This window comes from Colletotrichum godetiae (assembly GCF_030913485.1).
Source record: "Colletotrichum godetiae strain CBS 193.32 chromosome Unknown BDP55scaffold_61, whole genome shotgun sequence".
In the NCBI taxonomy this organism is placed as follows: Eukaryota; Fungi; Ascomycota; class Sordariomycetes; order Glomerellales; family Glomerellaceae; genus Colletotrichum; species Colletotrichum godetiae.
Window position 1 is genome coordinate 209231 of NW_026851309.1, and position 16495 is coordinate 225725.

The window sequence follows — 16495 nt, forward strand, 5'->3', positions numbered from 1 at the left end:
TAACAACTACGAAACATATCTAGAGGCGAGGTTTGCCCGCCTCGATTTCCCAAGTCCAACCAAAAACTCCGGGCTCTCCAACTCCTCAAGTCATCATCCTCCCCTTAAAGCAAACTCAATCAAATACTAGGGCCAGAACCTCGAAGCCAGCCCCCCCCCCTCTTCTTCCATACCAACCAACTCCTCAAAGGGTTCCGTCATGTCCAAAACTTCCCATCCCAATCATTATCAGCTATTTCCATATAGTGAAACGCGTGTCTTACGCTGCAGCAAGAAGCTTGTTGAAGCCCAGCTTGGCAAATAGAGTATCCATGGCGACCCATTGTCTACCGCACTTGTCGAGATACTTATCCACCACGCCCTTGACAGTACCGAATCGAACGCGGTTGTGCTCCGCCATCGCGAGAACCTTGTCCCTGTGTTCGCGTGGCATGTCGTTGCCGTTCTCCGCAGAAGCCTTGGTTTTGGCCTTGTCAACGTCCCAGAGACTGGCGTAGTATACGAGCTGGTTGTAAATGGCCTTCTCGGTGTACTCGTAGCGCATACGACCGAGGCAATCCCGCGCAAGGCCCTTGGGGCCCAGACAACGCGTGCCGTAGACGTTCATTTGGCGGGTGCGCATGCCGCAGGCGGAATCGTCGCAGACCAGCCAGCCCTCGTAGTAGCGCGCCGTCTGAGTTCGGAGGGCGTGTTCGAGCTGGGCCACGATCGAGAGTATTGAGATGGTGGCACCACAAGAGTCGCAAAGCACCCCTGATGCTGAGACGCGGTCGGGTTGTGCGAGCAGACCCTCAAAAACGGAAGTTTTCTTGCATGCCCTGCAGCGAAGGGAGAGACGGGCACACTCGGCGAAGCGCACTTCGTCGGGAATTTGGGACTCCATGGGGTGGATCTCGACATCGCCGCCTCCGCTCTGTTGTTGGTCCTGGACTGACTTGTACCTGCGGATGTCCAAGCCAAGGCACTCTGCAAGCTGAGAGCTCGAGGTTCCAACAATGTTCGCGCAAAGACGCTCGACTGGTGGGAAGATTTGTTTGCCAAGGTACCACTCGACATCCGGTGAGAGGCCAGAGTCAGCCTTCATGACATCCGGGGGAGAATAGGCTCTCTTTGGGGCAGGGTCGGAGCTCTGAGGATCGCCGGTGATGACATAGGAGATAACGTCGCCACGGCGAACATTCTTTCCCTTGGCAATTTCCCTCAAGGCGACCTGGACCTGGGGCATGGAGTCTGCGTTGGGATATTCTGTGGGGGCCTTGCCGAGCTGTGTAAAGATGATGTACTTCTGCACTGGAATAGCTTGCTCGCGCATCTTCCCAGAGATCTCTCGCAGGTATTCGTGGATGCGTGAAATGGACTTCTCGGTCTCGTTGCCGGACAGAATCTCGTCGAGGATCTTGCTCGAGATTTCCTTGGACAGGCCACAGTACTCACGACGCTTCATGTCGAGACCCTTGACCTCCATCTTCTCGATGAATTTGCCATCCTTTTCAACCAAATTGATAGCAGCGTACTTCTTCTTGGCCTGGAGCAGGATACGGCGGAATACGTTGTCAATGTCGATCTCCAAGAGTTTGTATCGTTCATTGACGGCCTTCTTGAACTCTTGGCCGACCTTGAAGGCATCGGACACATTCTCGACGTTGGCATTGATCATAACGGAGTCGGTGTCTCCGTAGATGACCTGGAGCTGATTGCTCTCGGCGAGCTCCTTGGTGCTGCGCAGAATCTCACGACCCTTGTACGTAGTCAAAACAGCAAGAGGGCGGGCGTAGAAACGGGACTTGGTGTAACCCAAACATCCGTACATGGAGTTGGCTGTAAGCTTTAGCGCAAGCTGCTTGATATCCCAGGTGGCAAGCTGCTCTGGAGTTGCACTCTTGTCCTTCATCAAGGACTTGACTTGCTTTCTTCGGCCAACAAGTGTAGCAATGAGTCTGGGCAAGACGCCTTGGTCTTGATCTTTGGGGACCTCGGGCACAGCTTCTTCATCTTGTTCCTATTGCGTGAGTTAGCATTTGACTTTGATGTTGGAGTGAAACAAATCATGTGCATACCATAGTGGATCTGTCCACAGTCGTAAAACAGATGTTGTACTCCTGGATGATGGAAGGGTACAGAGAGTTGAAGTCCATGACCAGAACAAACTTGTCGTAGAGACCCTTCTCAGGTTCAAAAACAAGACCTCCCTTGTACTTGTCCTTCTTTTTCCCGTCGCCCTCTTCGGCCTCATTCTCTTCCTGGGCCATTCTACCCCTGTAAGTCTGCTTGTCAGGGCAAATATACTTGTTGCGGTGGAACTCGTGCAGCAAAATGTACTCGTTGCGCTCAGCGCGAGTTCCGGTAAGGGTTCTCGCCCATGAGTTACCGGCCAAATTAGTGAGAACCTTGGTCAAGGGAAGAAGCTGGACCTGCAAAGCCAGCGCAGTGATGAAGTGGGTATCTGCCTCCATGTGTGAGACGTAGTTCATCATGCCCTCCTTGGACTGGGTTGCCCATGTCTTGAGCGCAGCTTCGTTGTCGATGTCCTGCCTGCGGTTGTTACCCGGCAGGTATAGACTGCACATTTCTGTTAAGCTCCAAGATTGACACTTGAACATGGCAGACTTTCCAGCATCATTGGCCAAGTCGCAAAGCAAACGACCAGCCATGACTTGCCTCTCGGCGAAGACATTGCCACCAACCTTGTTCATGGAGGCTGGCCATTGCGTTCGCTTGAGTCGACCAAGCCGAGACCACTGATGTGTCTTCTTCTCGTGCATGCGGTTGAGCAGAACGCTGTAGTCGACTCCCTCCAACTGATGTCCTAGGATTACGTCTGGGTCCACAACATCAAGCTGGGCGAGGAAGAACATGAGGATTTCTGACTCTTGACGGAAGGTCTTGATGAGGCCTCTCCTTCTGTCCTTCGCCATGCTCTCAAATCCAAGAGGGAATGCTGTCCCATGAGGACGGATGAGGGTGAATGTCCGGCAGGGAAGTTTCTCGGCCGGAGTTGGATCAGCCAAGAAAGTCTTCTCGTAGATCCGGGCGCTGATTGCCAGAATCTCTTGCTTGTTGGCCTTGGGGTTGAAGGCAGTGCGCAACGCGATACTCATCAAGGTCAGGGGAGGGGTATCGAGGTTGTCAGAGTCGCTAAGCGTGGAGACCATGTTGGGGTGCTCGACGAGCACTTCAAGCTTGCAGTGAGAGGCATTCTTGAGGGAACCAAAGTCGGCATCGGTGATCTTCAGCCAGCAGGGACCCATGATGTTCTTCCACAGTACAAACTGCTCGAATAGCGCCGTGTTCGTGCCAAAGATACGCGAGAACGTATTTCCAGTGGCCGTGCTGTCAATAACAGGTTTCGTGTATGGATAGAGACACTTCAAGTACTGAGCCTCCTTTGGAATGTCCGGAAGCTCGAATGCGTACTTCCTTGTGCATGGCTTGGTCTTGTACGTGCCGACGTTCATCTTGGCCATAAGCGAGTCAACCTCAGAGTAGACGTCCACCATCCCGACTTCCTCGCTGGTCTCTTCTCCGCCCTCGAGCTTCGTCTCGCGGGGAAGGAAAAAGAGCTTGCGGAGAATGTTGTCGACCTTGACGAAGCAACTGACATACAAGCCGGTCTTCTTATTCAAGACTTTGCCAAAAAGGCAGAGACTGCCGTTGACCTCGGTGTAGTCAGTCCAGAACATGTTGAGACTGCCGTCCTCCTCGATAGCGTCCTTATAGTCCATCTTGCCGACGGTTCTAGCCTCCGCAGGAGAGCTTGAGACAACGTTCAGCTGGTCTGTAATGTTGTTCCATGCTGACGAGTCGACTGATGGTGCAGCAGGCTTGACCGGGGAGGAGCTCAAAGGTGTAGGGTAGGGGTCGGGCTTGACCAACTTCTTCGGTGGTCTTGACCCTGTGATGTTTACGCTAGCAGCAGTGACCGCACCAGCGTGGGCAACCTCCATCATATCATCGTCTTCCTCGTCCATGGGCTCTGGCTTGACCAGTGCCTTGCGCTGGGCTACTTTAGCGGCAGGTGATGATGGCGCGGGGTCTTCGGACATGGAAATATCGTTCACAGTGATCGGAGCGGGACTATCGTCTCTGTCGTCGCCCATGGGGGGCAAGTAGCCATCATCGACTGCTGAGTTGTCAAATGTGGGAGATGATTGTCTGTCGTCCACAGTCTTTGTTCTCTTGGTAAAGCGCGTCCTAGTCTCGGGGGCAGGAGAAAGCACACGGGCTCGGCGACGTTCGGGGGATCTGTTACGCTTGACTGATCGGGACGCAGGAGCGGGGATATTGGCGTCGACCTCGCCCAGGAGATCAGCAAGGAAAGCATCGTCTTCTTTCGTTTTGGCGACCTATGGCTTTTGTTAGAACAGTCTCCCTCTGGCTTTGGAGACATCTGACGAACCTTTGGCTTGGCTTGTGTCTTGGTTGTACCCTTTGTAAAGTATTCGCTGATGTCTCTATCATTGGCATCTCGCTTGGCCTCTTCCTCTTCGCGCTGCTTTTTTGCTATTGACAGTCAGCACGACAGAGATCTCGTAAGCACGTGCATTGGAGACTCTGCTCACAGGCTTTGCTTGGTCTACCACGGCCCTTCACTGGTATATCCTCATCGCTCTCCGAGTAGTATTGGGGCTGGCGATCCCACTCCTCCCGGCCATCGTCCGCATATCCCTCGCCATTGTCGTCGACAACGAAATCGTCTTGATCCAGACGATCTCGGATGATCTTCTTGTACTGGTTTTCGTCAACCTCTTCGTAAAGCTCGTCGACCTCCTCGACTTCGTAGTTGGCCCTCTTGCCGGATGCTCGCAGAGCCCGAAGCTCGGCCAGCTTTGAGCGTCTGTCGACCTTGGGCATAGTGGGCAGGGCTGGTCTGTCGAGTATGAGAGGGAAAGTTCAATTTCTCGAATTAACACTCAATTCATCGTATAGAGCAAGAAGTTATTCGGCACCGGCGATAGGTACTGAAGGATTTGGCGTGTCAAGCTGTGTTTGTATCGAGGAACGGAGTAGGCCTGTTGTGGGTGGGATAACACAAAGCACGGGATTCATGTGCACTATAATTTGGCCCGTTCAGCCAGGGGCGGCGCGCAATGAAAGTCGCGTTCGTGTTTGGCGACGCGTTTTTTGCTTAATTGCCGTCGGGCCAATTGGTCGAGTCTGCACTAAACACAGCAAAGGTGGGGCATATCTAAAGAGGCTCGCCCTGCAACTAACGTCAATGTTCTGCGCGACACGCTAAGCCATGCAGGACGCCCCCGACGACGCAGGCACGCAGGCACAGGGAAGCTCTCCGATAAGATAAGAGAGCTTGGGCACCTCAGTTGGTCGCAAAATTTCCCGGTACCTTAGCGCTTTCATGATTGAAGATGCATCTGATGATACCTGAATACCGTACGGAATACCTTATTTGCGGATAGCTCTAACCTCACATTGTGCTCCACCGCAAAACATACTCGAGTATGCTATCCTGCAAAGCGTGCCTTACACGGGCGCTTCAGCCGTTGTCAGGAAAGGCCTCCTTCTCCGAAATATCGTCTACTCTACCCGTCCTTCAACATGGCCCGCCGGGCAGCCAACGCCGATTTGCCCATAGAAAGACAACACCCACGACGGCCGCGGGCCGGGCTTTCTTGAAGGAAGGCCAGGAAATAGAAAAGGATACCCATGGCGGCAGCGAGGAATTTGCAGAAAAGAGAAGGAAACAGAAGCTGGACTGGGCTGTGTCGAAACACCTCGAGCACTTGGAAAACCCCTTCAACATCGCCAAGCACGTCGAGGCGACACTCGAGAAGGGTCGCTTCGATGAGGCCCTTCTCCTTGTCCAGCGCGCCAGCGGCAATGACACCGACCTAGTCGTGTCCTGGAACCACCTCATCAAATACCAGATCATGGAGCTGAAGCGTGTCAACTATGCCATCACCCTCTTCAACGACATGAAGAAGCGCGGCCAGTCACCCAACGAACAGACGTTTACCATCATCTTCACCGGCTGCGCAAAGTCCCGCGAACCAAAGGCTGCCAGCGCCAAGGCCCTGGCTCTGTACAAAACCATGCTCAAGGAGGACGCAAAGATCAAGCCCAACTCGATACATGTCAACGCCGTAATCCAGTGCTGCGGCCGCGCAGGCGACGTCGAAAACATGTTCACGTTGGCCGATTCGACCGACGCCAAGTCCGGTCGCAAGAATACCGCTTACACGTACACGGCTATCATCAACACGCTACGCGCAGAGGCTGAGAACCAGGACAACCGCAAAGGGCAGTCTCTCCAACAGCATATCGATATGGTGGAACAGACGATCACACGATGCAAGCATATCTGGGAGGAGGTCATGCGCAATTGGCGCAACGGCAAGCTGGACATTGACGAGGACCTGGTGTGCGCCATGGGTCGTATTCTGCTCCTCGGAGGCAATAAGGACAGAGGCAAGATTATGACCATGCTCGAAGAGACCATGAGTGTCCGAAACTACAACCGCACGCCCACGGGCGACTACGCACACCGCATCAACGACGAGATGAAGGGTATCAGCACGACCGGCAGCACCAAACGCAAAGCCACGGTCCTCTCACCAAAGATCAAATACGCCGTACCGCGCTCCAACACCCTTTCCCTCGTCCTCGCCATCGTCCGCGAGCAGAAGCAGACCAAGCTGGGCGTGAAATACTGGAACCTCTTTGTCCACTACTACGGCGTCAACCCCGACACGGATAACTACCACCAAATGATCCGTCTCTACGAGCGCAGCGGCTCGAGCAAAGACGCCGCAAAGGCCGTACAGCAGATGCCCTCCGACAAACCCGTCCCTCCCATCGTCTACCGCCGCGCCCTCTCCGCCTGCATCAACAATAACATGAGCCAAAATGCATTCGCCGACGCCACATCCATCCTGAACACGATGCTCGCCCACGGCAGTGTGCAGAAAACACCCGTGGACGTGCGCGCCCTCCTCATCTACATGAAGGGTGCCATCATGTGCCACTTCAACTTCCGCCAGATGGACAAGGCGGGCGACACCCAGGGAGCGAAGCGCGGCTACGGCAAGCAACTCGCCGCCGCCGTGGAAATTCTATGGACGCCCTTTTCCGCAGCCAAGGAGGCCTTGATCAAGTCCCAAGGCAAGCACGTGGCCCGGAAACGCGCCGAGGCCGTTGAGGACCTCGCCGACCTCGCGCGCAAGATGATTAGCGCCGTCGACAAAGTCGTCAACGAGAGAGCGCTTGCTCCCGACGACGAGGCGCTCATCAGCCTCAAGGAGAAGCGTAGCAAGCTGAACAGGTTCGCGGTCGAGTTTACCGACCCGAACCAGCGTATAGAGGATGCTACGCCCGCGAAGAAGGACGTGCAACAAATGTTGGACTTGTAAATCATCCTTGTCATGAATTGTACATTACCATGTAAAACACAATGTCTGAGCCATGTATACCTAAGACATGGAACGACCGAAGCTTCGTCACATCGATAGAACAATACCCCAATCCCAATGCACCTTTCTGAGCTTCAACTGTGGTCCGACGCCATTCCTCGAAGACGCCCTGAATTACAGGGAGGAAAAAGATGAGATGAAGAAAAGTGAAGCAAAGGCAAAGTCTCTTTGGTCTATTAGTACATGTGCCCTCCCTGAATGATGGCGAGAGATCTGCGCCCTGTCGAAAAGAACCCTCCCCTACTTGCGAGAGATGCCTCTGATCTGAAATTCTCTCCCCCTTGATGAGGAGAACCAACATACACATGAGTCGCCTAGGTATTTTCGACCGTTTCCCAAGCACGCTCTCGAAATTCTAACGCCCAAGTAGAAAAACAGAAAACCCGAATTTGTAGTGTGAATAGGGTGAATAGGATGTCTTTTTGTGTGTGCCTCCGTCATCATTCGCCGTCTAGCACCGGAGCGTTTCCCCATCGTCATCTTCGCCTCTCACTCATCGTCTGCCGCCACGGTTCAAGTTACGTCCTCTACGGTTGTTGTTGTTGTTGTTGCCGCTGCTGCTGTTATGATTGTTACCGTTCCCGCCGACATTGCGAACGAGGTCATCACTGTACAGGCCGCCATTGTTTTCCTCCATGGTCTCGGGGAATCCGTTCATGCCGTCGACAAAGTTGCTCGAGGTTGAACGAGTGTTGGTGGGGCGGGCAGAGGGTTCCTTGTAGCCGCCGGGCTTGGGGTAGACTTTGATGATGCGTCCGTCGGCCTATAGTCCACTCTCAAATCAGCAAACAAATCCTTAACCCGCCTTGCCGTCGCCTCATGCAGCAGCAGGCTTTGGGGGGTGTGGGTACTCTTACCGTCTGGTTATTAAACGTGGAAATGACCGCATCACCTCCCTCCTTCGTCGCAAACACCATCTCCGCCAGAATCAGAGGCGTCGTCTTGATGATCCGACAGCTCAGCATCTCCCCGCCCACAGGCGTCATCGCGCTCTCGATATCCGCCGCCGTCGTCCCCGGCGCAAAGTTCTGCGCCATCACCGCGAACGGACCCGCCAGCCCTCTGATAGAGAGGCCCTGCCTAATCGCCGGTCCCGTAGGCACCACGTTCGCGACAGAAGTCATCTGGACGTCGGCCATGGCGCCCGAGCGCTCAATTGCGGCAGCCACTCTCGCCGCCTTCTGCTCGGCGCGTCGGTCAGCTCGTCTATTGTTGTTATTGCCGCCGTTTGAAGCCGCGCCGGGCGCGGACCTGCCTCCTCCCGGCGCAGAAATGCGCGACGCGAGGCCGCCTGCACCGGCGCTGTTGCCGTTGTTGTTCCGTCCTCCTCTACCGCCACCATTGTTTACCGTTCCGTGGAGGTCGTGTGTCCAGTCGCCGTCGATGTTGCCAGCAGGAAGGGGCTTGGGGCCAAGGGATGCGGTGCGGGGCTGATTCCAGGTGAAGAGAACATTAGCAGTTGCTTCGCTCGTCGGTTTGTTGAAGGCTAGTCGCGAATGACGAGGTGAAAGGTGCATACCTTCTTCGTGATACCGACTCGGCTCGCCAGTGACGGTCCCGCACCGGGCTTGAGCTTGGAAGGCGCGCTCTGCCTTCTGTCCTTGGAGAAGATCTTCTGTGCCAGCGCCTCGTTCTTCTTCCTCTCTCGTCCTGCGAAGCGAAGCAAAATGTCGCTCCGGTCAGCGATCCATTCTAGATGGGCGGCGCCCGATGACGTGGTAAGAAAGTGGCTCTACCTTGTTGGATGATCTTCTCAAAGTCGGTTGCTACCTTCGCCATGTTGATTGATCTCCTCGGCAAACGCTTCCGGTCGGAGCGAGATGGGATGAGGATGAGTGTGCTGGTCGCAAAGGTCGAAAATGTAGGGGTGCCTGCAAGACACGTCTGGCTGTAAGATCTTGGGTGGAAAAGTGATGGATTGAGAAAGGAGTGAGAAGGGGACTAAGTAGAATAAGGGGTCGCCGATAGGTTCGTGGCTGTAAAGAGGCAACTTGATTCGAGAAAGGCGGGCAAAGACGAGTTGAAGAATGGATGAAGTACCTTGCAAAGACCCTGACGAGCATGGGGCACAAAGTTACCTTAACTTGAGGCTGACCTGGGCGCGTTGGTTAAGAGGGTGGACCATGGCCCATGGGAGCGTGTTCCAGGGGTCTCCATTCGATTGAATGGTCCGGTACGTATCTATTTCTCCAATGGGGCCGTCTGCAGTCGGAGCTCCCAAGGCACTACACCCACCACCGCACTCACGGGTGTGGCTTTCATTTTCTGAGCGTTCAACGCCAACATTGAGCCAGGGCATTATTACTTTGTTTTGCTTTAACCGTTACTTTACAAACAACCACCGTATTTGGGGACCGAAAACTACCTACTAGACCTCACAGTGCCTTTCCCGTTTCCATAAACGAAGAGTCGAGCTGATTAAAGAAAAAAACGAAAACCAAAAACCCAGGAAACCTCAGACTGCGCTTCATGGCTAAGCCTCGTCCATATCACTGTAGTCCTCACAAACGTCCCAGCTAGCCCCGTCGTAATAGACGGATGTCTCTGGCCGGTGTCCAGGGAATGCCAACTTCCGGGCGTGATTGTAGGAATAGTCGAGACAGGGAATATCAAAGTGTGTGGTGAACGCCATGTTTTTTGTCTTCCTTTAGGGCGCCGTGCCACCTAGATCAACTCGCAGGCTACTGGTGTCATTGCTAGTAACGGTTCGGCCTTTGACATCGGAAATAACATGATGACGTTCGGTTGCCGCATTGAGAAGAGGATCCATGACCAAAGCATTTATTGAGGTGATCCGAGGTTTGGGAACGTAATCCGGTGGGTAGACAATGTTGTATCCATTCTTCTTCGTAGACTCGAGTTCTAGAGCTATATCCGGGATCACGGTGAGCCGGCTTGTGTCCATCGTCTCTCTATGTATCTCGCGAGTGATTATCGAATTATCCGTCACTGGAATAGCACTCCTCGACAGCCATTCGCCGTATTTCTGCCTGGTCTCAGCCTTGCCTTCGCTCACATTGCGTGGCCAAGTCAGACATTGTTGATGTTGCCTGTCGTCGGATTGTTTTCGGATGAGTATTGCGTCTGGAACGTTGTCTTTCTCTGATCCAGCTACAGTAGTCTCGCTCCCCCAGTCTTGGCTGCGTAGAGTATCAGCGTCTGTTCCATGCGACGTAGTGCCTATGCCATCTTGCGAGGCAAGGCTAATTAATCTCCACGTCTTTACGGTATGATAGAAAGGTCCATACTTGCCAAAATTCTCAGCGTACGATCTCAATATGTGCTCTCTCGTTGACCGTTCAAACTCAGGGTTCTTCAAAGAAGTATGGGTGGCATTCCCAACGGATACCTCCTTTTTTCTTGAATCAGTCGCCTCTGTGCTGGCAATGCCATCTCGAGAGCCGGACTCTGTAGGAAATCTGCTCAGCGCGGTATTCACCACGGGTATAATTCTGTTGGACATCTCGACTTGGAAAATAGTAGAGGGTGGATTGGGCGCCTCGGTATTTACCACTGGTAAAATTCTATTGGACATCTCAGCTTGGATGACAGCGGAGGGTGGATCAGTCGCCTTGATGGTCGCAACGAGGTTCCCAAACTCCGCCTTGGCTTCGTTGGCCAGCTTAAGAAGTCTTTTCGCCTCGACTGGTTGCGGTTTTCTGGACTCCAAGTGTACATGCTGATCAGTGGAAGATGACGGCTGTGACGTCTGCTTCTTCTTGCCATATTTCTTGTCCAATGCCGATGTGACGAAATCCACATCTGCTGCTGCTGAACCGTCTGCCAGGAGTTTCTTGGGATCCAAGGATCTGGGTCGCTGGACCAAAGCCAATGCTGATAGCGACACGTTGGGAACTCGATCTTCGAGGGCAGCTCCAAGATGAAGGAAGGGGGGTTCACCAACTGCCTTCTGTGTTTCCAGTAGCTGGGGCGTATGCTTTCCTGGGCAAATCGGCGGTTCCGCCGTGGGTGGCTCTCCGGTGATGATCACGCACTCCTTTTCAAAGTTTCCTGATGCCCGCACCTTCGGCAGCTCTGGAGCGACGAGCGAGGCAGACGGGTTTCTTTCGCGGGGTGACGTATCTACGTCACGAACCATCAAGACAGTGAGAGCCTCCTCGGACTTGATGCATCTCTTGAGCGTTTTCCGGCTGCCGGTACCAAATATGTTTCCGAGGCTTCGGCGTTTGAACAAGCCTAAAACGGAATTGAAGTCAGCATTTAACAGACAACAATTACGGAGTGGGAGGTTTCCAATCGAACCTTTCTTCTTCTGGGATAATGTGACATCGTCCTTGATAGTTGCGGAATTGTCGGCCTGATGCTGCTCGCCTTCGTCGGTCTGCGAATCGGACTGACTTGTTGAGGAGGCATGAGCTGCCCTGGCAACCTGTCCTTTCCAGGCATCTTTGTTGCTGAAGGTCGGCATACGGGAAACAGTTTTGTGCCACAAGATGCTCAAGGACGCGCGGTGTCTGCTTCTTGTGCTGCCGTCGAGTTTGAGACTGGGCTCCGAATCGGAGCTTCCTTGCGTTGACGTCAAGTCTTTCCTCGGAGTTACCTCCGAAGGGCGTTTGGCTCGAGGTCTCGAGGAGGGTTTGGATCCGATAGCATCCCTCTGCTTCGTTACCAAGAGAGGATGCGCCATGGCTATCTTATGAGACGTTGACCAAGAAATTTGCGGATGCTTGAGGTAACAGCAGCGAGGACGCTGATGAATGGCCCCGTTTTGGGTAAAAGCTAGATTGTAAAAGCAACAGAGAAATCCAAAGAACCAAAGGTTGTTATCTTTGCAATGGGCGCCAAAGCTGGGTGGGCAATGATGGAGGTGGTCGAAGAGAGAGAGTGCGAACGCAAAGATGTCGAACAATAAGGAGGAGCTTAGCTCAACCCTCTCCGCAACGTCATGGATGGCGATAGTGTACCTAGTTAGTAACTTCCCTATTCAAGGAGGATATGGGAGGACATATTCAAAGGAAGCACCCAACAGCATGACGTGCAGGAACAGACGTGGGGGCTAGGGTGCCAGTGCTTCCCGGAATGCACAAGAACTCGGGCAACATTGTACTGAAGAGACCACATCACCGGCCCCTTCCTAAGGCTACGAGTTGCTAAGAGCCATACAAGTGTCGAGTCAAAACCTGGTATCTTAAAACATTGATTGGGTAGGCACACATGATCAGGTCAGCAACTTCTTTGCCCTTGGACATCATTGTCACTTCCACATTAGTCAAACAACTTGCAAAGCCAACCTGCTGTATCCGGAACCCTTTAAACCTTAGGAACAAAGGTAGGTAGGTAAGTAGTTAGGAACGGTGTGTGAAGAGGACGTGATCTCGTATGTCGTTGCTGGCTGTCGAGCCCTTCCTTCCCTTTCCTCCACCGTCGAGGCCGCCGTCCCTGCCACCCCGTTATCGTCCGCCAATTTCCTCTCATGCATCGTCCCATCAAAGCTCCCATATATGTGTATGTTTCGTCGTCGTCCCTTTCCAGCCTGGCTTTGAACCTCGTCTTCTTCAGATGGTCCCCTGCAACAGGTCTCCCTTGTTGGGGCCACCGGGTATCTTCTTCGTCCAATTGCCACCATGCGTTCAGGGGTTGCACTGCTGTAGTCGACCTGTCGCAAGCGAATGCTGTAGCATCGATCCCCAGGCTGTCTTAACTTCACCTCCCACAGTCTTTTGTAAGGGATAGACTGACAGCCCTAGGCTGCGAAGGAATTTTAATGTGCACTTCAAATGACTTTGATCGGAGGTCGCCCGGCCATCAGTGCCAGGGATTCTGGCTCCCCATGAAGCCTTCTTCGAGCGTTCGCTCCTCGAGGTTGCGAATGAAGTCTCGGTTCCCTCTTCCTCCTCCTTGCTGCGCTCGACTTCCACGTCTACCAGCCCGATTAGCCGCATTATCCATGCCTGCCATCCCGCCGTCGGCACCAGGGGGTAGTAGGCAGGGCTAGGCTGCAAGCGGATCGGCTGGCTCGGGTCAAGGTGACTAGCCACGCGCTGGATGGCGGCTGGGATACCGCTTTGCTGCTGCTCCATGGTTGAGGCACGTTGGCGTGCCGGCCGCATGCCCTGCTGAGGATAAAGGCCAGGCTGCTGGGACGCATTAGCATAAGGTCCTGGAGGCATCTGCGCCGGCTGCTGAGGCATGACCATTTGACCATAGGCGCCTTGCTGCTGGGCTCCATAGGGCGGCGGCTGGGCTGCATGACTGTTGCTGGGAGAGTACATTTGTTGGTTGTTGTACATGGGCGCCTGCTGAGGGTGGGTGGGTTGTTGATATTGAGCAGCCATCTGTGCATAGGCCCCCTGTGCCGCAGAGTTCGCCTGCGCCTGGGCGGCTTGTGCCCTCTGCTTGCTCAATGCTTCGGCTTGCTGCTGCTGCTGGGTGCCTGGTGCTGGAGACCGGTTCAGAGAGCTCGACTTCAAGTTCATGGGCGGGACGAATGGACCGGTGAACTTCTGCTGGGTGATGAACGGGTGAAGCTTGGCCTGTTGCGGTGACCAACGTTCCAGCGGGTTGATATTGAGCAGACCCCGGACGAAATCGATAAAGGCGACTCTGTTGTTCATCTCTGCACGCTGTGTTAGGACTTGTCCCAGATGTGGTGCAGTACCTTGGGAATCTTACCTCTGTCGATCTCGCTCTGCTTCATGTTTTTACGTGGCATAGGGTACGACTTGATGATCTCCGGCAGAGTGTTCGCTTGGAAATACTTTTTGCTGGGCTGCTCCTTGGTCGAGTGCTCCCGAGCGTACTGCTCCATGCTCTTCAGCTGGTATGTCCGTCGTCCGAACTCGTCCTGCCTCTTCTCAAAGAACTCGCCGGCTTGCTTGCCCATCTCGATCATCCAATTTTGAGGGTTACCGAGCATGTCAACAATGCGCGAGACTTGGTTGTACTCGGACGACCCGGGGAACAAGGGGAGGCCGAGGAACAGTTCCACTACGATACAACCGAGCGACCACATATCGATGGCCGACGAATAGGGCAAGCCCAGCAGAACTTCAGGAGACCTGTAAAACCTGGACTGAATGTAAGTGTAGACTGTTTGCCGTTCGTCGCATGCTGAACCGAAATCGATGATCTTGATGATCGGGCTCTCGAGGTTCTTGAGAAGGATGTTCTCGGGCTTCAGATCGCAATGAATCAGCCGTGCCTTGTTCAAGAGGGCCAAGCCATTGAGAAGTTGTTGAGCAAAAACGCGGACGAGAGTCGTGCTTAGACCTCGGAACTGGTTCTGCTTAATCAACTCGTAGAGGTTGACACTGAGGAGCTCGAAGACCAAGCACAAATGTTGCCGGTGAATGAAAGTGTCTTTGAGTCGCAAAAGATGGTGGTCGTCGTTCTTGTCGAGCTTGGTGTTGAGCTAGGGGACTAAAGTCAGGAATTCGTTGTCAATCGTGAGCGGAAGAGCCGCCTTACCAAGTCCAGGACAGAGACCTCCATCATACTCTGGTTGAAGTATGCCGTGCGATTTTTGATGACCTTGACGGCAACAACTTCCTGAGTCTTGAGATTTTGACATTTGACAACTTGGCCAAAGGTTCCCTGGCCCAGAACGTCGAGAATAAGGTACCGGTTCCTGAATCACAAGTTAGCTCGAGTACTCGACTGAAGGCGGCGAAAAGGTGGCGCCGTCGGAATCCTAGACGTACTTGTGGCCGGCTTCCTCTGAGCCCAGAATATCGTTCACATAGAGGATGTAGTCGCTGTCTTCGTTGTCGTATCCATCGTTCTTGACACCCTTGCTCGGCTTCGTGAGTACTCGGCGGGGGTTTCGCGACGACTCGTATTTGAAGTTCGGGTTGCAGATCCTGTACGTAGCAGGAAGATGCACCGTGAGCGCTTGGAGAGGCTGGAAAACGTAAGCAGGCTGCGTTTATCTGGAATGACCCGGCTAGAGGAATGTGCTTACGCTGATGAATCCTCCTTCGGGGTTCGCACGGCGGAATGGAGGTTGGGAGTTGACCTTGGGTCGAAGGTCCGTCGGAGCTCTAATTTGTCTGAATTCGGGCGCAGGACCTCGAACCATGGCTTGAGGAATAGGGCGGCGGGGTGACTTGGGGTCGGTTGCAAAGGCGCCGTCAATGTTGGCAACGACAGCGGACGGGTAGCCGTCATGGGAGGAACCGTACGGTGCGATCGGAGGAAGCTGCGGGGCTTGTTGACGGCCACCGTAGTGAGGGCTATGGGGCATGTAATCGGGCTGCCTCGTCGGAGACTGTCGTTGGCCTGGAGGCGACGAGAACTGACCTTGCGCCGACTTTGGCGCATAGGGCGAGGTGGGGGATAGTGCCTCCATTGGCGAGTACCGTTGGGCAGCAGCCGAGGGCTCCTGAGGAGAGTAGAGGGTGGATGAGCGGCTGCTGGAGAGGTGAGACTGGTGATGGGGCCTCATAGGGTATTTCATGCCGGCGTACGAGTCCTGAACGTCGTGCATGGGGATGTCGCCGTTGTTGTCGCGCATCTGGGGAGTGGACATGGGCGAGGCGGCGGCACTTGCAGCGTGAGAGGATATGCCGCCAGGGCTTTGATACTGGTCGTGCCTGTAGCCGGCAGAAGGCTGGCCTTGCGGACCTGGTTGACCGTTGTACTCCCCACGAGGCATCTGAGCGCCGCTGCCATTGTATCTCCTCGCAGAGCCGGCCTGATCGGCGTAGCCCTGCTGCCACTGGGAGTCCATGGCGGGCGGAAAAGCGATGTTGACTCGAAAGAGGAGATGATGCAGTCGGTCGGAATCGGGATCGGGATGAGTCGCCAAACAGACGGTTGGGTGGTTGTGGTTGAAAGGTTGGAAGGGGGAAAGGGCTGGCCGAGCGCTTTAGCTGATGTCGTCGGTGGTTTCGACTGGACGCGTTAAGCGGGCGAATGGGGCCAGGCTGGACTGGGCGTAGTAAGGTTGAAAGGCAAGTTGCAGGAGCGAGCGCAGACTCGCAGGTAGAGCAAACCAAGGGAGGTGAATGAGGTAAGGTTGGCAGTAAGTGTCGAAGGGTCGGCCGGGTGTGTGGACTGCGTTGCTCGTGTCTGATGCGGTGCCGGTATTGTCGTGGTTGGGTGAGGACGGG

General features: G+C 54.3%; 5 protein-coding genes across 5 annotated transcripts; 1 reads left to right on the forward strand and 4 right to left on the reverse strand.

The window, feature by feature from the left end:
• Positions 1-259: 259 nt before the first annotated feature.
• BDP55DRAFT_733355 (DNA polymerase) lies at positions 260-4851 on the reverse strand (the record flags this gene model as incomplete). The annotated part of the gene is made up of 4 exons (XM_060580078.1): positions 260-1999; positions 2058-4343; positions 4397-4500; positions 4560-4851. 4 exons carry the CDS (start codon positions 4849-4851, stop codon positions 260-262), a joined length of 4422 nt encoding a protein of 1473 aa, XP_060424173.1.
• Positions 4852-5456: 605 nt separating this feature from the next.
• BDP55DRAFT_697740 (pentatricopeptide repeat domain-containing protein) lies at positions 5457-7364 on the forward strand (the record flags this gene model as incomplete). Its single annotated transcript, XM_060577711.1, has 1 exon — positions 5457-7364. The coding sequence occupies one exon, from the start codon at positions 5457-5459 to the stop codon at positions 7362-7364; it is 1908 nt and encodes a 635-aa protein (XP_060424174.1).
• Positions 7365-7917: 553 nt separating this feature from the next.
• On the reverse strand, positions 7918-9203 carry BDP55DRAFT_697741 (uncharacterized protein; the record flags this gene model as incomplete). Its single annotated transcript, XM_060577712.1, has 4 exons — positions 7918-8187; positions 8282-8854; positions 8944-9074; positions 9161-9203. 4 exons carry the CDS (start codon positions 9201-9203, stop codon positions 7918-7920), a joined length of 1017 nt encoding a protein of 338 aa, XP_060424175.1.
• Positions 9204-9933: 730 nt separating this feature from the next.
• On the reverse strand, positions 9934-12177 carry BDP55DRAFT_360846 (uncharacterized protein). Its single transcript, XM_060567034.1, has 2 exons — positions 11688-12177; positions 9934-11621 (listed from the first exon to the last, which is right to left on the reverse strand). Exons 1-2 carry the CDS (start codon positions 12070-12072, stop codon positions 10072-10074), a joined length of 1935 nt encoding a protein of 644 aa, XP_060424176.1. The 5' UTR covers positions 12073-12177; the 3' UTR covers positions 9934-10071.
• Positions 12178-13190: 1013 nt separating this feature from the next.
• BDP55DRAFT_697742 (kinase-like domain-containing protein) lies at positions 13191-16113 on the reverse strand (the record flags this gene model as incomplete). The annotated part of the gene is made up of 6 exons (XM_060577713.1): positions 13191-13286; positions 13358-14001; positions 14058-14796; positions 14853-15012; positions 15086-15285; positions 15346-16113. 6 exons carry the CDS (start codon positions 16111-16113, stop codon positions 13191-13193), a joined length of 2607 nt encoding a protein of 868 aa, XP_060424177.1.
• Positions 16114-16495: the final 382 nt, after the last annotated feature.